The following is a 22,979-nucleotide window of genomic DNA, read 5'->3' on the forward strand; positions in this document are numbered from 1 at the left end:
GAAAATTAGAGAGCATGTTTCCAAGATAAAAAGAGATATTAAGGTTAGAATTCTTTGAGTCACAAAATGCGATCTGCAACTTTGTCTTTGGTTGATGTGTATAAGAAATCTAATTGCTTTTTTCTGTAGAATGAAAACCATATTTAAAAGACCCTGACTGGCTACCCCCCAAAGTGGCCATATCTAAGATGTGGCTTAAAAAGAAAAAAATTAATTGTTCTTGCCAGTTCAGGACCCAATTCCTGTCTAATTGCTCTTACCGCAAAACATGCTGATAAAAGTTTCTTGCTTAAACACATTATGTGTTCCTCAAAATGCGGTTTGCCTCTGTTGTTTCAATTAGGACCCCCAGAAACTTGACAACCTCCAGGCCCGGAAGGTGATTCTGATTTAAAAGCAGATCCTTTACTTCACCCCTAACGCCGACAACATGTGTTTTACTTAGTTATTTTCTAAATTACTATTCTCTATTTTATTCTCTAAATTACTAAGTTTAGAGAGGGTTTAGGCGATTGGTATCAAAACATTCTTTAATAAGTTTGAGGTCGCTTGATATTATATATTTTAAATCCTCTATATCCCTTTCTTACCAAAGAATCTAAGTTTCATCTGCAAAAAGAGTAATATTCTTAGAGGTGTTGAGGTAAGCCAGGTCATTTATGTAGAGCAGAAATAATAGCTGTCCCAAAAAGAAACGTTCAAAAACAAATGTTCCCAGCCCTGTGGAATTCCGCACCCAATGGCTGTCAAAGATTATTTTTTTCCCGAGATGCATACAGCCTGAAAAGGGCCGTCAAGGTTTTGAAATTTGAAATTTGATGAAAATATAATTTTCTTTTAAATTAATAAATCCTTGCGTTTGATACTGTTACTACAACTACCTCAAATAACATTGAAGATACAAATAGAAAATGTCATTAAAACCGCAGTAATTTCTTTTGATGCTGTTTACATTGACGAAAAACTTATTCATAAAATCTTATAATCATCATAATAAAATAATCTAAACTGTAAAATGTCGCAAATAAAAATGTCGTCAGTAGCGACGGTGCTTAAATGTCGCCGTTGCGAATCGTTCTATTCACTTAGAAGCACCTTCAAACCACAGGTACAAAGTTAGCTTTGACTTATGACAAACAAAAACAAAATAGCATCGGTCAGCAACCGGCGTATCCAGTGTTAACAAACGTCAAACGTCCATTTTATATTCCGTTTTTGCATCGAAGAGTTGCAAAATTTCCGTGGAAATTTCTCAACTTTTCTTTTGTGCTAATTTTGCGGAATATTTGAAGTGTTATAAACAGTTTTTAGATATAAGTTTATTTTTTAGCGTTTTTAGGTTTTTTTAGTGATTAATAATTCATACATTTATTAGAGGTGCAATTGCTCTGGTGCAGTGACAAAGCAAGCAAGGAAAGTTTTTAGAAAAATTGGTCTCATTGCATCATATTGCATCAGTGTTCGTTTTTCATAGTCCTATTCTACAAAATCAAAGGTAAGTTTTTATTTTCATGTAAGTTCATTATAAACATAGTAATTTTAAAATCCAGTTATATTATAAAATAGGGATAGGTGAAAGACATGATCCTATTTTTGGAAATTAAGAATAAATGTCTATGTGTTTATTCCTTTACATGAAGAACATGGGTTTATATATTCACATATAACAAGAATGACAATTTCCTGACAAAATAGAAAATTGTTTATTAACCATGGGAGGAAACAAAATTCCTAAATTAAATATCTGAGATTTCTAACTTAAGTTAGTGATTTACTATTCTTGGAAATCCCCTTATAGATAACTATTTATAAATACAGAATGGATAATAACCAACATTATAAAAAAGTGACTCTTGAGGTGTCATAATTTTACAATTGAGGCTCTGTTGAATGTAAATAATAAACAGTTTTTAGTTCTAAATTTTTATGTATAAGATAGATTACTTGAAATATTTTAAAAGATATAAGTAAAAAAAGAAAATATTCTATATTTTATATGATTAAATGAAAAAAAGTATTCATTGATAATTATCCTTTTATACAAATGCCTAGATGTATTATAGTAGCAATAATGGGGTACTTGCATCTAACTATAATAATTATAGCAAATATTTGTCAACAAATATTCTTACAATGAATTAATTTTATATTCCTGTAATGTTATAGGTGTGTTTTCTAATATTGTAAAGAAATGATTAGAATTAAGTAAAGATATCTTTAGTATGATTACACAGTTACCACCATTGCAGTAATTTTTTTATTTTGGTTTACATCTTGATATATAAAATTGACTTTTAGACATAATTTTTTTTATATTCATTTAAAAAACATGAATAGAATTTAAGATTTGTATGTACCGATTGGTATTTATAAATGAAAACTATCCATTATTTTTATTTAAGGACAAAAATGTGCTATTAATATTAATAAATGCTTTATTAATAATAAATTGAAGATACAGCTTCATTTACCAATTCCAAAATTCTAATTTTATAGTCTTTCATGTAGTTTTGCACCTAAATAACTGAATGCCTGTATGTGCAAATGAGAAGAATTAAGTTGGCTCTTAAATTTACAATGCTGCTCAAATAAAAATGTCTCTACAGATTAAATAATTTTATCATTTTTAAATAAGTATATTATAACTAAACACTATTTATTTTATAATTTTAAGTAATAAATCATAAAAATAAACAAAACTTGATAATTAAAATAATATTAAATAATGCATGATCATACATAAAAAATATACTAGCAACTAATAGTACTAACTATATTCCCATATAAAATATAACTAATATTACTAACATAATATGGCTTCTAACTCATTTTTTCCAGAAAACTACATAAATTTTCACATACAATATAAATATTTTATCAGCAAAAATACTTCAGCCCCTCTAAAGGTAAATAATATTAACTAACAATATATATTATATGTATTATTATATATTGTTAGTTAATATTATTTATATACAGAATAAAGAGTCATGTTGATTATGTATAATTAAGCATTTAAGTTTAGCTAACATATCATAAAGTGTGTATCCACTAATAATATTCAATTTTTAATTGTAGTTAAAAACTTGAAATAAGTTCTCTTTGTTTGATTGACTGAATAAAGATTTTTGTTAAAAAATAATAATTTTTTTTTTGAAACACATAAATTAAATATAATTCCTATATCAAAATTCTCTTCAAACTTTCTTAATTATATATATATTTTAAGAAGTAATGTAATTTATTCTCTTATTATTTATTGTGATTCTATTCTAATAATGTAAAGTATTTTTCATGACAATTATGCCAATTTATATATTCACTGATTGCTTTACTTTTTTATGCCTATGTAAATACTGACATTTTTAAAAGTGCCTTTATTATTCATGTGTCTACTAATTTAATTTTTTATTGTTTTTGAATGAATATATAGCACAACTAGGAAACTTCATGTAAATTTTTAATATAAAAACAATAATAACAATCATAATAATATTTTTTATCTGATGTTAAAAAAAAATATTATTACTAGGTAATACTAAATAGTAAAACATAAAATTAGGAAATTAAACAAACCAAATAAAAATCACAGCTCCTTAATAACTAAAATCACATCATAAGACATTATTGATGTTTTGTTTGTTCTTACAAGGTGAAAATTGATTGACTTTTGAGTAGGATTAAAATGAATTTCTTGTCTTAGTATTATATATTGGTTAAAAATGTAGTCATGTTATGATAATATTAATCACATCCAAACCTTATTAAACTATATTTGTAGGTTGGATGTTAGCTAAATATAAAAGGAAGAGCAATAATAAAAATAAAGGTAGAAATTTGTTTTGAATATTGTCAATCTTCCAAAAAGTGAAAGATAATAATAATATTGTTTATTTAGCTTTTAGTTTGTTTATGTACTCGAATACATTTGTCAAAAATTAAGAAAATTGGCAGATGTACAGGAATACAATACAAGAAATCATACAGATTTTATTCTAGTAGATAGATGTCGAACCAGTCAAATGATCACTACTGTTTTATTCAAGGGCTCAATAAGCTATCTAATGACGTCAAAAGTTGTGATAATAACCACTTAACCACTGTTACAACAACACTGATGAAGACAAGAATAAAATCAATCACAATATTTTAACATTTATTCAAAACAAATCCTCTGAGGTGTTGTGTGAAGTGGTTAAGTGGTTATTATCACAACTTTTGACGTCATTAGATAGCTTATTGAGCCCTTGAATAAAACAGTAGTGATCATTTGACTGGTTCGACATCTATCTACTAGAATAAAATCTGTATGATTTCTTGTATTGTATTCCTGTACATCTGCCAATTTTCTTAATTTTTGACAAATGTATTCGGGTAGTAGATGTTTCTTTATTATAAAAAAATGTTTCTTTACTTAATCTCTTTTTAATATAAAATTTTTTCTCCATTCACAATAATCTGCACATTATTCATGTCAGCTTAACAAGTTTTTGATTTCTTTGCAAAGATTTTATACTTTTTTATTGCATGTACCATATTGTTCATATAAAGGATGAACAATAGTCAACCTAAGACTGCAATATATGTGATGTCACATAGAATCTACAATACAATTTTTAAACTTTTAAGAATACTTTTCATTTTTGCCATGGATATTATTTCAAATTTAGAAAAAACTTTATTGTTGTTAGAAATTTTCAAATTATGATCTATAATTGTTGCCGCATGTGGAATATTTTGAATAATACTAGCAATACTACTAACAAAATATTCGTTAAATTTGTTTGCAATTTCTGCTTCTTGCTTTACTATTGCCACCTCAAATTTGATTTCCTCTGACATTGTTTGATTTTTTCCTGGTAAAAGAGTTTTAAGATTTTTCCACAGTTCTTTTGGGTTATTTCTATGTGCATCAACTGATGGTATTTTTCCTTCTCCTATTTGATTTTATTCACAATACTATTTCTTTTGGTCTTATATTCATCCCAGGTGTTCTCATCCTTATTTATAACAGCCCTTTTATATAATGTGTCCCTTTCCAGCATCAATTCCTTTATCTCATGGGCAATCCAGTTTTTGTTAAGAAATTTTACACAAATTTGACACATATTGACCATGACGTTTTTTATATCCATGACAAATTTATGTGCCTTAAGATTTACATCGGAGATACTGTGGTTCCAGTTATTAATTTAATAGCTCTTCTTGTAAATTTATCACAAACGTAGTTCTTATATAAGACCATTGATATGTTATAATATTGACAGGTTGTTCTTTTTGTTTACCAAGAGTTAGTACTAACAGGATGGAATGGTCACTTATTTTAGGTGTCAAATATACTTTGTGTGGGAGATGCTTATCATTTGTAACTATAAAATCAATTAATGTTTGGCTTCTTGGGACTATTCTAGTGGGCTCTTTTACCTTTTGTGTGAATCCATTTGTGTATATATCATTAAATATCCTTAAATATCACCTTCCATAAAAGGTGTTTTTCAATAAATTAATATTAAAGTCTCCCATAAAATATTTAAAAAAAATATATTTCTTGAAATTCTTGATAAAAAATGTATAGAATTTTTTGCATTTTTTTAAAACCATTCTTAATTATAAGACCTAGATTGTATTAATCCTGTTAACCACTACCACTTCATTCACTGCACTACAATAATTAGATTATAAATGAATATAAATTAGATTTATTTACATCTATTTTATAACATTAAATTTAGTTTCTTTTAATTTTTATAAAATATATGCCAACATTTTGATAAAAGTGGTATAGATTGTTATGGATGAGCACCTTTTCAATAAGATATTATAATTAAATATTTCATTAAAATTGTTATTTAAATTCTTAATTACCAAAATATAGTCAGAATTGTTGATTTTTTAGATGCCAAAAATGAGTAAGAAGTCTGCTAAAACAAAAAACCGCCAGAAAAAAGAAATATATTTATCCAAAAAGGTGGCAAAAAACGAAAGTGGTACCAATAACGAAAATTCAGAGATTCCTGGTAAGCCTGTACATTTGCAACAAAAGTTGCCTGAAAATAAGACCTCAGAGGATAGTACAGGTAAGTTAAAGTCTAATGAACCTATAAAAAAGTCTAATAAGAGAAAGCCAATGACAGTTATTGATGACAATGATGCATTGTCGTCAAAAACTGTAACTCAAAAAAAACAAAAAGTTATAGATGTAGGTAAAAAGGCATCGGAAAAAATAAAGAATAAGGAGAAGCAGCCGCCACAGATTATAACGAAGCGTCCAACGAATTTTGAATTGGCTTTAAGAGAGGGGCCGACTGTTGTTTGCAGTTGTTGTTTGCGTTTGTGGTTTCCCTCTTCATGTAGAAAAATAGATGTACAAATGTTAGAAAAAAAATTTGGAAACCAATTCATTGCCCAAATTTTCAATGATGGAGTTTTATTGTGCAACTCGTGCTCACAAAACATTTATAAAGGACAATTGCCAAAGTTCTGGTCTGGCAATCATAATATTGTTCACCCTATACCAGTTGAGCTAAAAGATCTGACTATCCTTGAAGAAAGGATGGTGTCAGCCAGGTTACCTTTCATGCAAATCCGACAGGTAGGATATGCACGACAGTGTTACATAACTGGTCAAATAGTCAATGTCCCTATAAATATAGATACTTCGACCAAATTATTGCCTAGAAATGTAGAGGAGACACAAACTATTCAGGTTAAGCTCAAGAGAAAAATGGACTATAAAAATGATTATCTCCTGGAAACCATACGGCCCGCAGTTGTTTTAAAAGCAGCAAGATTTTTGTGTCAACAACCTCTTTACATACAAGAAGGTATAAAGCAATCAGATGATTGGGAAAAAAATATTAATGACTATATACGATCTCAAGTAGAATCCTCTACACAAATTTTAAATGAAGGCTCAAAAGTGGTGGACGTGGATTCTAAAACAGTGTGTAGTGAAAATTTTGAAGAATTGTTCGATAATGCGTTTTTCGAAACAATGGAAGTGCCCCTAGAATCTAAGAATGACGATAAAAATATTCAAGCAGAATCTTCAATTGAAAAAAACAACATATACAATTTGGATGAATTCTTAGATGAAGAAGAAGAGCCCTTAAATCCTGGGGGCCAAGAAACTTTGCTTGACAAATGTAACCTAGAAAATATCTGTTTTGCCCCAGGAGAAGGTAAAACGCCAATACATTTGATGCTGGACCAGTTTAGCGATGAACTCTCATTTCCTACACTTTTCTGTGGACATGCCAAGCAATTTCTTATAAAATTCTCCTATTCTGAGCAGACGAAAATACAACTCCAGCACAAAGACAGGCGATTTGCAAGGACAGACTATCTGTTGTATACATTTAAAAAACGTCAACTTATCCAATTATCTAGTGCAATTGCAACATGTCTCAGAAAAAAGAGGAATGAGGATGGAAAATATACAGCTGGACAAGTAAGGCAAGCAAATTTTCTAGACCAGCTGATTCGAAGTGATATGGGATTCCATTTTCTTAGTAGAATTGCAGGTTCACCTGCTTATTGGAAGCACGAAAAGACAAAATTACTGTGTATGATTCGTCAATTTGGAATCCCTACACTGTTCTTTACCGTTTCAGCAGCCGAAACAGCATGGCCCGAATTAATCAAGGTATTAGCACAAGTTGTTGATCAAAAAGACGTTACTTTAGAGGAGGCCGCGAGTATGCCCTACTTAGAAAAAACTCGCTTAATTAGAACAGATCCAATAACTTGTGCCAGATACTTTGATTATCGGTTCAAACTGCTATTCAAGCATATGAAGAGTCAAAATGGACCCTTTAAACAAAATCCCATAGAGCATCATTATTACCGTATAGAATTTCAACATCGTGGGTCTCCTCATGTTCACGGGTTATTGTGGTTATCCAATGCTCCAAAATTCCAAGAAACACCAGAAAGTTTCAAAGAGTGTGCCGAATTCGCGAACCGGTATATTACTTGTAATAGTGATTTAGAAAGTGTCCGTGATATAATTCAGTTTAATACGCATCATCATTCTAAATCGTGTCAAAAAGAAGTGCGGGGACACAAAGTTTGCAGGTATGGTATCCCATTCCTGCCAATGGATAAATCGGTAATTCTAACGCCAATAAAAATTGACAAAACCAAGGAAGCGGATTTACGTAAGGCCATGTCTGAAAAGTTTTTGATGATAATGCGTAGGCTTAAAGATAAACCAGATTTGTCATTCGAAAACTTTTTGGCTGACCTTGGTATGTCTAAGGATGAGTATCTTAATGTTATACAGCACAACATATTTAAAACCACTTTATTTTTAGAAAGGCAGCCAAAAGATGGATTCATTAATAATTTCAATGCAGAGATGTTCTCCATGATGAAGAGTAATATGGACATTCAATTAGTTTTTGAGCCATATGGTTGTTGCACCTACATAGTCAACTATATCAATAAGTCTCAAAGAGGTGTTTCTGATATTTTAATGAAGACTATGGAAGAAATTAAAAAAGGTAATTTAGATGTTAAGGGCAAACTTAAATCTCTTGCAGCAGCTTTCTTAAATGCGAGCGAAGTTAGTGCCCAAGAAGCCGCCTACAGCGTGTTACAACTACCGATGCATGACACCTGTACCTCCTATGTATACATCCATACAAATCCAATCAAGGAAAGGACAAAAATGTTGAAACCATTAACAGAACTTAAAGCCATGGACAATGATGATCCCAATATTTATTGTGATGGGCTTATAGAACATTATGAGCAAAGGCCCAATGAGATGGAAAACATATGTTTGGCAGAATTTGCAGCTTACTATGATTTCTTTAAGAAACGAGCAGAAACAAAGACTAATGGTTTACCTTTAAAAGATGGAAGTGGCGTTTTAATTAAAAGGGGTCATGCTAAAATTTTAGCTTACCGTAGTTATGGACTTCAACAAGACCCTCTTAACTATTACAGAGAACAAATAATGTTATACATCCCATGGAGAAATGAAGTGGATGAAGTTGAAAATGAGAACATTGATCAACAGACCATATACAAAGATCGATACCAAGAAATTGTTACAAATCGACAAAAGTTCAATGTCTTAGATGAACAGGTAATCGACGAAGCACTGAAACTTGCCGAAGACCGATCAAATCAATTAGACGATGGTGGATTTGGTGGAGAAATTGATGATGAGTTTATGCCGTATGGACTAGACAACCCCATTTATGATCCATTCAATCACATCATCGATAAGAAAGACGACGAAGCGCCAGTAAAACATATCGCTTTCCCAACGCCTCATCAGATAAGCGATTCAGAGTATGAAGCCCTCATAAGCAAACTGAATCACAAGCAGTACCAGTTCCTTAATGTCGTGCAAGACAGTCTAATTGAAGGGGAAGCTTTCTACTGCACACTTAGTGGTCCAGCAGGTACAGGCAAAAGTCACCTGATTACAGCAATAACTCAGTCGTTATTACGCCATTTCAATTCAATACCAGGTAATAATCCCGAAAGTTTAAAAGTTTTACTTTGTGCGCCTACAGGTAAAGCGGCATTTAATATCGGAGGTATAACCTTACATTCCGCATTATCATTACCTATCGCTCAGTATGGTGAACAATTAATTCCATTACACCATGACACTTTAAATACTATTTATTGTAATTTATGTGACTTAAAATTAATTATTATAGACGAATATTCCATGGTTGGTGCCAGATTGTTTGACCATATTAACAGTAGATTGCAGCAAATTTTTAAATCTGACGCCATCTTTGGAAATATTCCAATAATTTTGTGCGGCGATAATCGTCAATTGCCCCCAGTAAGGGATATGTATATTTTTTGCCCAGTAAAAACAAATCCGTATAAAGAATTATGTGGAACTTATTTGTGGGATCATTTTAGGTATTTTGAGCTTACAGAAATAATGAGGCAAAAAGAAGACAAGTCTTTTGCAGTTGCCCTAAACAATATGGCGTTTGGTAAAATGACCGATGAAGATGTGCAATTGATCAAGTCCAGGGAAGTTGACAATATTGATCTAATTCCTGAAGACACTATGCATTTATTTGCCACCAATAGAGAAGTAGATGCATTCAATGAAATGAAACTTTCTACATTTCAGACCGAGCGAGCCGTAAGTCAAGCCAGAGATGTAATCAAAGGAAGTTGCTCAGAACGATTAAAACATTTATTTTTAGAACATGCTAAAAGTTTAAAAAAATCAGAGAGTTTTGGCCTAATGTTAAATTTAATATTGCAGGTAGATGCTAAATACATGATTTCAATGAATATAGATACCAGTGATGGGATAGTCAATGGTGCTACAGGTATCCTGCGTCAAATAGACTATGACCAAAATAAAGTTCCATACAGAGTGTGGATGGAGTTCTTTGATTCCAAGTCAGGCAAGGAATGCCGAAAGAGAAACGAGTCCCTTAGGAAGTCTATGTATTTATCACCCACTTGGACACCCATAGAAAGAGCTGCAAGAGCTGTTAAAATTCAAAAAGGCAGCAATGTTCACGTTGAGCGTCTTCAGTTTCCTCTTTTAATCAGTGAAGGAATTACAATCCACAAAAGTCAAGGTGCCACCTATGAACAAGTAGCTGTTCACATTGGTAATGGAATGACGAGAACCAGTACCTATGTGGCATGCAGTCGGGCTACAAAGCTAAGTGGCCTCTACATAATTGGTAAGTTTAAGGCCCCTAAACCGGCAACCGAAAAGGATGCTGCTTATAAAGAACTGGTAAATATGCAAGAAAACAAGCTTTTAACATCCAAGTATAACACTCAGTACCTTAATGATTCCAATGTCAAATACATTATTGCTTACCAAAATGTGCAAAGTCTACCAAAAAATCTCAATCTTATAAAAAATAATCCCATCTTTAAAGATGCACATTTCCTAATTTTTGTTGAAACCTGGTTATATAAAAACAAAAAAAATATAAAATTAAATGATTTTGAAGTGTTTGCCAACTTGAGTAACGATCGACCTGTAAGTAAACCCTTTGGCATAATTTGTTTCAAGAAAAAAAATGTATCAGCAAAAATAAAGTCAGTGAAAAAATACACCAAAGATTTTTCTGGTATAGTTTTTCAAGCAATCACATTTTACTTGAATGAAATTTATGTCATAGCAGTTTATATTCCCCCAAAATTGAGCATTGTACAAGCTAAACTATGTTTTGAAGACATTATTGATCAACAAAGTGATATACTAATCATTGGTGATTTTAATCAAGATATTATTAATCAAAATGAAAATGGTTTAAAAAATTATTTAATATCTAAAGGTTTAAGTTGCAAATTGAGTATTGGCGAATCAACTACAAAATCAAAAACTCAAATTGATTGGCTTTTTAGTAATTTTAATAATTTAAGTTACAATTTTTATAATACTGTTTACAGTCACCATAAATCTCTAGTGGTTAGTATTTATGATAAAGGTTTTATTCCGAAGCAGCTAAATCAGAACGTTGATAACAATAAACCATTCACAAAAGGTTTTAATGAACTAAAATTTAATACCAAGCAAATCCAAACACAAAGTTCATTATTTGAGTCTACTTGCCAAAGCGTAGATAATGACATGGTAATAGATATTAGTTCAGATCATGAAAACAATCTTAACTTATTTAATAAGCCACCTGCTTTATTAAACAGCGATATGGTATCATGTTATGCAAATAGCACCATACAGTCATTTTTATGTTTACCCGAATTTCGCGTTTCTATTTCAAAGCGAAATACAGCGCTAAACAGTACTCTAAATGATATTATGCTCACGAAAGTTAATTCCACATTAAAAGTTCGACAATTGGTGTCTGGTCGAAATGGTGAAAATTTTGCTGTAAATCAACAAATGGACGCACAATCGTTTTGTCAATCTTTGATGGGAAAATTAGATGCAGATGATTTTGGCATTTTTATAAAAGCTAATGTTCATGAACTTTTAAATTGTCAAAACTGTAATATTAATATTAATGAAAATGAACAAGTAATATACACTCACTTTCTTTATTTTCCTGAAAACTGTGGCAATTTAATTGATTTTAATTCAATGTTAATGCTAAAAGACTCTGACAGATTATGCCCACACTGTAACAATAATTTGAAAACACGCTCAGTGGTTACTTGCCAGAAATATTTGGTAGTATGTCTTCAGAGAATTGGCCCTCAAGGGAATAAGATAAATACCAAATTTTACAATTTTGCTTCTGAAAGTGTTATTTTAGATGATCAAATATTCAGAGTAAAAAGTGTTGTTAGGCATCATGGAAACACCATTGGATCTGGTCATTATACATCTATAGTTAATTATAACGATCAGTGGTGGAAGTGTGATGATAATCGCATAAGTAGAATATCTAGTTTTGATAACAGTTTAGAAGATGTATATTTAATACTATTAGAAAAATGTTAAATTTTGTTAAAATACTAGGACCAACCTATTAAACGTAAAGAAAATTACAAATGTTCAAAACAATATTAAAAAGAGTTTTGCATTACCAAAAATAAGCCATAAGTGATTAATTATTCGCTTTCACAATGAAAATCCCTTTTCTAATATCTTATATATATTGCTAAATTGTTATTTTGGACAATCAAATAGTTAGACTTTAAACAGAACTACATAAAAAAGAACACATTTTTAAATGTAAATAACTTTTTCTTTTAAATCCCAATGATAGCTGTTAAAAATAATACTAGTATCGAAAAATGAGTTAAAAAATGTAAATAAAATTATTGGAATGTATAGACAATTAATTGCCATATTATTATTTCAAAATCTATGCCTGTTTCAAGGGTATATTAAAATAAAATAGCAGTTTGGTATTTGTTACAATGATTTATTGAAAACGAGAAATTTGTATCGATAATAAACTATGATTGTCTTATAGCTTTAGCTACAGCACCACTTGACATTAATAGCAACTTAAGTTAACAAAAAGGCTTAAACAAAAGTACTAAAACAGCTAAAAATGCTAAAGTACCAAAAGCCCGAAAACACTATAAGCTGCTAAGAAATGTCCAAGTTATGTTGTGCTAAAACATTAATCCAATCAGGTACAATGAATACTAATTTATTTTTATACTGTTTTGGTCGAGCAATTACCAAAATAACTGCATAAAAATAATATAATAATAACTAAGAATTTATTTATTTATTAATGGTAATGTAAATAAATATAAACATAATTTAATTTCAGAATAGTTAACCAAAAGATAAAGTTTTTTAAGCCTAGTCAATTTTTGAGCCCGAAAAATAGGCCTATTTAGAAGTTAATTACAAGTTAAGCATTGGCCTGAATTACACTTACTTAATTTATTATTATTATCTTATAAATGAATAAAGTATCAGTTTGGCATTTTAAATCCTATTTAAATTTGTAAAAAGGTAATAATCATTACGTTTAAATAATATATGACCAACAAATAGTTTTCACATCATACGTGAAGTTATCATACTTTTCTTTCATAATGATAAACTATGATTGTCTTACAGTTTTAGCTACAGTACCACTTGACATTAATAGCAACTTTGGTAAATAAAAGGCTTAAACAAAAGTACTAAAACAGCTAAAAATGCTAAAGTACCAAAAAGCCCGAACACACTATAAGCTGCTAACAAATGTCCAAGTTATGTTGTGCTAAAATAATAATCCAATCAGGTACATTAAATACTAATTTTATTTTTGTCTGGTTGGTCAATGTCATTAAAGATTTTAATGTCTAATATAAATAGACAAGTATAATGTTCTTATAATTTTGTAATATGTTTAATTTGAAATGTTAAAGAAAACATAGTAAAATATATTTTTTAAAGGGCAAGAAAAAATTGTAGGCAAATATTTCTGTTTTACTGTTTTATCACATTTTTAAGTAATTTTTATTAATCTTTTAAATGTATTCAGTATTAGTATTGGTATTTTCAATCCTATTTAAGTTTATAAAATGGAGATGAAGTTTACATTTAAATTTACATATGACCAACAAGTACTTTCAACATCATAATTAATTGAAGTGATCATAATTTGCTTTGATAATTATAAACTATGATTGTCTTATAGCTTTAGCTACGGTACCACTTGACATTAATAGCAACTTTAGTAAATAAAAGGCTTAAACAAAAGTACTAAAACAGCTAAAAATGCTAAAGTACCAAAAGCCCGAACACACTATAAGCTGCTAACAAATGTCCAAGTTATGTTGTGCTAAAATAATAATCCAATCAGGTACATCAAATACTAATTTTATTTTTGTCTGGTTGGTCAATGTCATTAAAGATTTTAATGTCTAATATGAATAGACAAGTTTAATGATTTTATAATTTTGCAATATATTTAATCTGAAATGTTAAAGAAAACAACAAATTACATTATTTGAAGGGCAAGAAATTGTAGAAAAATATTTCTTTTTTTTTACTATTTTATTACGTCTTAACTCATTTTTATTATCTTATAAATGTATAAAGTATTAGTATAGGGATTTTCAATCTTATTTTAGTTTCTAAAATAGTAATAACATATACGTTTAAATACATGACTGGCCAACAAGTACTTTTAACATCATAATTAAAGTTATCATAATTTGCTTTGATAATGATAAACTATGATTGTCTTATAACTTTAGCTGCAGTACCACTTGACATTAATAGCAACTTAAGTAAATATCTCACGAGATGTGTAGTACTCAAACAGCTAAAAATGCTAAAGTACAAAAAGCCCAAACACACTATAAGCTGCTAAGCAATGTTCAAGTTATGTTGCGCTAAAACAATAATCCAATCAGCTACATTAAATACTAATTTTATTTTTGGCCGGTTGGTCAATGTTATTAAAGATATTCATGCCTAATATATGAGCATAATTATCTTATAATTTTGCAGTCTGTTTAATTTTAAATGTTGTTATTCTTATATTATATTGTATTATCTAAGGGGCAAAAAAAATAGAACAAATACTTAAAAACAGAATTTAAAAAATATTCTCATTATGTTAATACTTAATAAACAATAATATTATACATATAATGGTCAACAAATTACAAGACAGTTTCAATAATAATTGGCAGAATTCAAGTATAGTACAAAGGCTAATACATGAATGAGTACCTACCTAAATAGCTAAAAAAACGCTAAAATAAAAGGTACTAAAAGCCTCAAAACAGTACAAAAATTACTAGAAGTTGCCGGTTTTATTGTTTATACAATTACGTGCATATTTATGTAGCACTTTTTTCCAGTTGACCAATTTTACAATATTGAGATAACTAGAAAATATTTGGCACTAAGAGTATTAACAAATTGAGTATTATTAGTCAAGACATGCAAAACAGTCAAGACATAATCGTAACTATTGATAAAGGAATACTTTTGTTATTTTTAATATCTCTCTAAAAAAAGAATTAAAATATATTTTTATTTCAACAAATAAAAATATATTTTGGCAACTGTTGACTAGTTGGCCCCGCAGCAACAATTGTCTATTGCTTTCGAGAAATGAATAATTTCTTGGATATGCAATACTGATGAGTTCATAATGAGGACGAAACAATATGTTGCTCATAAGATGCTAATAATATGGTTCCTTTTTCTAGTGATCCATTTGTATTCCAGATTCTTTTTTAATCGTGATCAATCAGCAGCCTTTAATTTGAAGAAAACGCATTCAACGGATTTGACAATGACAAGTGGATACATCCTTTTATGGCAAGAAGTTGGATGGCTTAAAATTTAATTATTGGTGAGGACTTTTCGTGTTTTTAATATTTTATTACATTTTTTCATTCTAGGTCTATAAAAAAAAAAAACAAGAAGTTTTATGGTATAATCCAAAGCTGCAAAACTTCGACTGGAATGAATTGACGAAACAGTGGGCTGCCAAGGCAGTTGTGCATATAGGTCTCCTGAGGGACCCGTCATGCCCCACCCGGGGGTTACCAGAGCTCAACGGCCTTAGAGAAACCTATAAGGCTCTCTGGTCTGAAGGACTTAAAGTCGCTCGGTACACTGAAAGTGTTACCCAAGTATTTGAACCTGGCGCGCGTGAGTGCTGGGCACTCCCCGACTACATGGTCAACGGTTTCATCCTCCTCACAGCACCATCGTCATTCCGGGTTGTCCGCAATACCGATAGTATGGAGATGGCTTCTTAAGTGCCAGTGACCGGTTAAAACACCTGTCACTAGCCGAAAACTTTGACTGAAATCCGAGGACAATTAAGTAAGTTTTTACTCAAAAAATGTTTTTTTGGTAAGACAACTTTTTAAAACTAAATTAAGAAATAATTTTAAGAAAGTTGCAAAAAATTATTCTAATAAAACTATTATAATAAAAGTATCGTTATTTATTCTATCAGTCAGACCTAAGATTTAATTCTTGAAATATAAAATCTAGTTTTCTGAACATTTTCATTTCTTATAACTTTTTTGGTCTAAACATATATTGTTTATTTTTTTAATTATGCGCATGTCTCTCTTTATATATATCCATAAATTCGGTCACTCTGCAATATTGACACTTTTATTCAAGTAAAAAATATGGTTATTTCTGCAAAACTTTTTTTACTAAGTAACTTACTTATTGTTTATTATATTTGACATATAACACATTATATTGTTATACAACGCGACTATATAACACATTATGGTTCTTTGAAGCATGATACCCCAACAACTGGTCCTCTCTTTCTTTGGCATATAAACGTTGGCCCCCCCCCCAACTGACCAGACTTGAGTACACATGATCATTTTTGATTTTTTTAAAGAATTTCTTTATGGCTCTTCACAGACAAGACCTATAGGTTCCAAACTGGTCCCCACGGACCAAAAGTATAGGAGCGAAGCGACTATACTTGTTATATAGGAGCGTCTGCGACTATATTATGCACGCGAGCCCGGGCCCGAAAAATCGTGTTTTTTTGGAAATAAAAATTCATATCTTTGGCTGTATGGTTAGCGAAACGATGAAATTTGGCATAGGGTCTCTCAATACATTGAGAATGATGGATCCGTGAACGATTTTTTTTTCCGGTACCACCAAACGGAGCGGTACTGTCTCAAAGTCAAAAATTTGTAAAAAAACGGGTCAAATTCCTTTCAGACGCGAGAACTCAAATAAAAAGCCTTTAAAAGACTTTAAATTTTTAGGACATAAGGGTCGGTGGGGGCTTAAGAACTGTATACTTTTTGGGCCAGATCGGTATACAGGGTGAGTTATTATAAGCGAACAAAAGTGACTAAAAAAAAAATTCAAACTTCTCCAGAGGCTAAAAAAAAATTTTTATAAAAAAAGTGTTTCGGCGAAAAGACTTCATTTTATAAGAGATTTGACATACTTGGAGCTTTTTTTTGTAAAAAATTTATTTTACGAGTTCTGGCATTTTCAGTTTTTTGAGATTTCCCGCCAAACGATACTTATTTTGGGAAAAATTTTTTTTTCAAAAAATAACTTCATCTTTTACCTTTCATATGCCATATAACCGAAATTTTTGGGAATCATACAGGGCGAGCAATAATGAACTTTACCCATGAAGGTCCGACCCGAAAATCACATTTTATTTAATAACTTTTTAGTGGTGGCACCTGGACCATTTATATTCTCAGGGATTAAATACTTTAATAACCCCATTATTTGTGTAAAATTACAATCTTCCAACATTAATAGGTTCTGAGCAATTCGAATTTTCGCGTTTAATTCATTTGCCACGTCCCTGTACATGGTGAAAAGATCAAACAACATCTAAAGGATCCGAAATTTTGTTTTACAACACATACTAAAATTTCAGGGTTCCAGCGATAGTACAAGTACCCGAAAAATGCAATTTTATGAAAAAAGTCCATTTTTTTGCGTTTTTGCAGGTAATTGGAGGTGTCAACCTAAACTCTGATGAAATGGCTGGTGGGAACAATACTTTGACGCATGGTGGATACAAATTTTTTGCTCGTGACAGGTGGCCGGGACTTGGTTGGGTTTTTTGTAAAATTATGAATGAAAATGAACCGGAAACGATCAGGGAAAGGAAGCACCGAATCAGAAAATGAATGGGCTTTCCGAATCTGTGCATATCAATTGGGGAAATTGTGTATTGCGGCCAGGAAAATTCGGCAAACATTTTGACGTCTTCGAAAAATGCCGTTTTTTTGAAATGTCAGTGTCTTTATACCGGGGTGAGACGAAATGAAATTTGCCCGATTATTTTATTAAAATTATTCGAATATATACACGGGTCAGTCGTAATGATCTATTTAATTAAAAATAAAAATTTAGATATTTGGTGAGTTTTTACTATTTAGTTTATTATTAATATGTGTTAATAATTCTTAAACATTGCTTTTGGGATATAAATAAATTTTTTTTGAAATTATTGATTTTTAAGGTTAGTCGAGTATCATAACTTTTTTGGTATTGGTGCGATTTGGTTGAAATTTGGTACCTAGTACCTATTTCGGATAAGATTAATAAATTTTTACAGATATTTGACATGACTATGTTTTAAGGTCACGTGACTACCTTAACTTTCTTCCTATTTGTCCGATTTGATTGAAATTTGGTATTTGGGGTTTATTTAGGATGCAATTATTAATTTTTCACAGATATTTGACATTTGACTTCCAGGTCACGTGACTATTGGTACTTTTTTGCTATTGGTCTGATTGGGTTCAAATTTGGTATTTGGGCTTTATTTAGGATGCAATTATTAATTTTTGACAGATATTTGACATTTGACTTCCGGGTCACGTGACTATTGTAACTTTTTTGCTATGAGTCCGATTGGGTTCAAATTTGGTATTTATGCTTTATTTAGGATACAATTAATAAATTTTAACAGATAATTGACATATTGAATGTTAAAGTCACGTGACTTCCATAACTTATTTGCTATTGTTCCGATTGGGTTGAAATTTAGTATTTAGGCTTTATGTAGGATGCAAGTAATAAATTATGACAGAAATTTGACATATTGAATTTTAAAGTCACGTGACTTCCATAACTTTTTTGCTATTGATCCGATTGGGTTCAAATTTGGAATTTGGGGTTTATTTAGGATGCAATTATTGATTTCTTACAAAATTTTGAAATATTAAGTTCTAGGGTCACGTGACTATCAAAATTTCCTATTTGATTAAAATCTGCTATTAGATGATATGTATATATTTGTAGATAATATTTTGTATTACCCTATTCGTTTTATCTTAATTAGTTAAATTATTTCTTAAATTTGCCTTTCAAAAAAAAATAAAAAAATCATCGGTTCGAATACATAGGCTTTAAAGGGAACTTATCTTCTTTCATAATATTGTAGCATTATTATAGATTTTGAAAATTTTTGTCATTAAGCTTTTTCATTACTTTTTGAATGGTCTTTAGCCAGAAAAAAGAAATTTTGAATTTGGAGCATGTTTTGAAAAAATTTTCATTTTGGGCCGGATTTTGTTTGAAAATCGATAAATGCAAATAAATAGGTTTTCTGTTCATTTTAGAGTCAAATCGATAATAACCTTTTTGAAAGGTATCCTAAAGTAGTACAAGATAGAAAAATAAAAAAATGAAATCTTTCCATAGGGCTCTTGATAATTCGATATTTATGATTTATAGTTTTTTACAATTTTCTCCGAATCTGTGATAGCTATAATCAATTAGTTTTAACATTCGAATACCTCGTAATATTCCCTAGAACTTTTGTTTAAGACAAAAAGTTGTCAGAGTTATAGTTTAGTTAGAAAAAAATAAAAACCATTTAATCACAATTTTTCATGGCTATACCCCTTTCGATTTTGGAGCAAAAAAAAAATTTTTTTTTCTTGGGTTTTTTTTAATGGATATTGCCAACTTAGGGCTTACATTATAATTTGTCAGTTATCATTTTAAGAAAAAAAATGCTACCGTGGAAAAAAACGAGTTTTCTTTTATTTTTTTTTCACAGTTTTACTAATATCTCGACTTCTATAGCTTCGATTCAATTCGTTGATGGTTTTTATTATTCCTTATTCTCCTCCTGTTAATTCTTTTTATATTTTATTACAACTGCCTTTCGAAATAAAACTGAAAAATTAAAAAAATCGACGTAAAAGCCCGGTTGTCTTATCCCTGTACATAGGCTCTTATGGAACCTAATTTTTCCCTTTATATTATGGCACTCGTATAAATCGTGGAAAATTTTGTCATAAAGCTTTTTTATTAGTTTTTGAATGGTCTTTAACCAGAAAAAAGAAATTTTGAATTTGGAGCATATTTTGGAAAAATGGTCATTTTGACCCCAGATTTTGTTCGAAAATCGAAAAATGCAAAGAAATAGGTTTTCCGTTCATTTTAGAGTCAAATTGGTAATAATCTTTTTTAAAGATACTCTGAAGTAGTACAGGTTAGAAACATAAAAAATTGAAATTTTTCCATAGGGCTCTTGATAATTCGATATTTATGTTTAATAGTTTTTTTCAATTTTCTCCGATTGTATAATAGCTAGAACCGATTCGTTTTAACGCACGGATACCTCGTAATATTCCCGAAAACTTTTGTTTAAGACAAAAAGTTGTCAGAGTTATATTTTATTTTTAAAAAAATAAAAACCATTTTTTCGCAATTTTTCATGGCTATACCCCTTTCGATTTTCGACCAAAAAAATTTTTTTTTTTTCTTGGGTTTTTTTTACTTGAAATTGCCAACTTAGGGCTTACATTATAATTTGTCAATAATTATTTTAAGAAAAAAAAATGATACCGTGGGAAAAAACCAGTTTTCTTTTGTTTTTTTCCACATTTTTACTAATATCTCGGCTTCTATAGCTTCGATTCAATTCATTGATGGTTTCTTTTATTTCTTATTCTCCTCAATTCTTTTGATATTTTATTACTATTACATTTCAAAATAAAAAGAAAAATTAAAACAAATCGACGTAAAATCCCTGTTTGTTCTATTTCAATAAATAGACCCTTATGGGAACTTCTCTCTGAATTTGGTATTTATGGTTTATTTAGGATACAACTAATAAATTATGACAGATAACTGACATTTAAGTTTCAGCCTAGGTCACGTGACTACCGTAACTTTTTTGCTATTGGACCGATTCTGTTGTAATTTGGTATTCAGGCTTTATTTAGAATACAATTAATATACTTTGACAGATATTTGAAATATAAGACAGTATATTGACACACAACGCGACTATATAACAAATTATGGTTCTTTGAAGCATGATACCCCAACCACTGGTCATCTCTTTCCTTGGCATATAATCGTCGGTACACCTGATAATTTTTGTTTTTTTTTTAAGAATTCCTTTATAGCCATTCACAGACAAGACCTAAAGGTTCCAAACTGGTCCCCACGGACCAAAAGTATAGGAGCGAAGCGACTATACTTGTTATATAGGAGCGTCTGCGACTATATTATGCACGCGAGCCCGGGCCCGAAAAATCGTGTTTTTTTGGAAATAAAAATTCATATCTTTGGCTGTATGGCTAGCGAAACGATGAAATTTGGCATAGGGCCTCTCAATACATTGGGAATGATGGATCCGTAAACGAATTTTTTTTCCGGTACCACCAAACGGAGCGGTACTGTCTCAAAGTCAAAAATTCGTAAAAAAATGGGTCAAATTCCTTTCAGACGCGAGAACTCAAATAAAAAGCCTTTAAAAGACTTTAAATTTTTAGGACATGAGGGTCGGTGGGGGCTTAAGAACTGTATACTTTTTGGGCCAGATCGGTATACAGGGTGAGTTGTTATAAGCGAACAAAAGTGACTAAAAAAAAAATTCAAACTTCTCCAGAGGCTAAAAAAAAATTTTTATAAAAAAAGTGTTTCGGCGAAAAGACTTCGTTTTATAAGAGATTTAACATACTTGGAGCTTTTTTTTGTAAAAAATTTATTTTACGAGTTCTGGCATTTTCAGTTTTTTGTAATTTTCTGCCAAACGATACTTATTTTGGGAAAATTTTTTTTTTCAAAAAATAACTTCATCCTTTACCTTTCATATGCCATATAACCGAAATTTTCGTAAGCCATACAGGGCGAGCAATAATGAACTTTACCCATGAAGGTCCGACCTAAAAATCACATTTTATTTAATAACTTTTTAGTGGTGGCACCTGGACCATTTATATTCTCAGGGATTAAATACTTTAATAACCCCATTATTTGTGTAAAATTACAATCTTCCAACTTTAATAGGTTCTGAGCAATTCGAATTTTCGCGTTTAATTCATTTGTCACGTCCCTGTACATGGTGAAAAGATCAGACATCATCTAAAAGATCCGAAATTTTGTTTTACAACACATACTAAAATTTCAGGGTTCCAGCGATAGTACAAGTACCCGAAAAATGCAATTTTATGAAAAAAGTCCATTTTTTTGCGTTTTTGCAGGTAATTGGAGGTGTCAACCTAAACTCTGATGAAATGGCTGGTGGGAACAATACTTTGACGCATGGTGGATACAAATTTTTTGCTCGTGACAGGTGGCCGGGACTTGGTTGGGTTTTTTGTAAAATTATGAATGAAAATGAACCGGAAACGATCAGGGAAAGGAAGCACCGAATCAGAAAATGAATGGGCTTTCCGAATCTGTGCATATCAATAGGGGAAATTGTGTATTGCGGCCAGGAAAATTCGGCAAACATTTTGACGTCTTCGAAAAATGCCGTTTTTTTGAAATGTCAGTGTCTTTATACCGGGGTGAGACGAAATGAAATTTGCCCGATTATTTTATTAAAATTATTCGAATATATACACGGGTCAGTCGTAATGATCTATTTAATTTAAAATAAAAATTTAGATATTAGGTGAGTTTTTACTATTTAGTTTATTATTAATAAATGTTAACAATTCTTAAACATTGCTTTTGGGTTATAAATAAAAATTTTTTGAAATTATTGATTTTTAAGGTTAGTCGACTATCATAACTTTTTTGGTATTGGTGCGATTTGGTTGAAATTTGGTACCTAGTACCTATTTCGGATAAGATTAATAAATTTTTACAG

General features: G+C 30.4%; 4 protein-coding genes across 5 annotated transcripts in view; all 4 read left to right on the plus strand.

Moving 5' to 3' along the window:
• Positions 1 to 16,166, plus strand: part of LOC126736192 (uncharacterized) — a 92,682-nt gene extending 76,516 nt beyond the window's left edge. The window contains exon 5 of one of the 2 annotated variants that reach the window (XR_007660618.1): positions 15,973 to 16,166. The gene's annotated coding sequence lies outside the window, so the exon portion shown is untranslated. The remainder of the gene's footprint in view (positions 1 to 15,972) is intronic. The other variant, XR_007660619.1, reaches the window with a different exon arrangement.
• On the plus strand, positions 1,016 to 9,603 carry LOC126736136 (uncharacterized). Its single transcript, XM_050440364.1, has 6 exons — positions 1,016 to 1,108; positions 5,897 to 6,077; positions 6,135 to 8,249; positions 8,316 to 8,459; positions 8,544 to 9,554; positions 9,596 to 9,603. The coding sequence occupies exons 1-6, from the start codon at positions 1,016 to 1,018 to the stop codon at positions 9,601 to 9,603; spliced, it is 3,552 nt and encodes a 1,183-aa protein (XP_050296321.1).
• The window catches only part of LOC126736137 (uncharacterized), a 34,195-nt gene continuing 12,374 nt past the window's right edge, over positions 1,159 to 22,979 (plus strand). The window contains exon 1 of the mRNA XM_050440366.1: positions 1,159 to 1,495. The gene's annotated coding sequence lies outside the window, so the exon portion shown is untranslated. The remainder of the gene's footprint in view (positions 1,496 to 22,979) is intronic.
• On the plus strand, positions 8,376 to 13,457 carry LOC126736195 (uncharacterized). The gene is made up of 2 exons (XM_050440446.1): positions 8,376 to 8,504; positions 9,895 to 13,457. Exon 2 carries the CDS (start codon positions 9,917 to 9,919, stop codon positions 12,419 to 12,421), a length of 2,505 nt encoding a protein of 834 aa, XP_050296403.1. The 5' UTR covers positions 8,376 to 8,504; positions 9,895 to 9,916; the 3' UTR covers positions 12,422 to 13,457.

Source organism: Anthonomus grandis, chromosome 5 (assembly GCF_022605725.1).
Source record: "Anthonomus grandis grandis chromosome 5, icAntGran1.3, whole genome shotgun sequence".
NCBI lineage: Eukaryota > Metazoa > Arthropoda > Insecta > Coleoptera > Curculionidae > Anthonomus > Anthonomus grandis.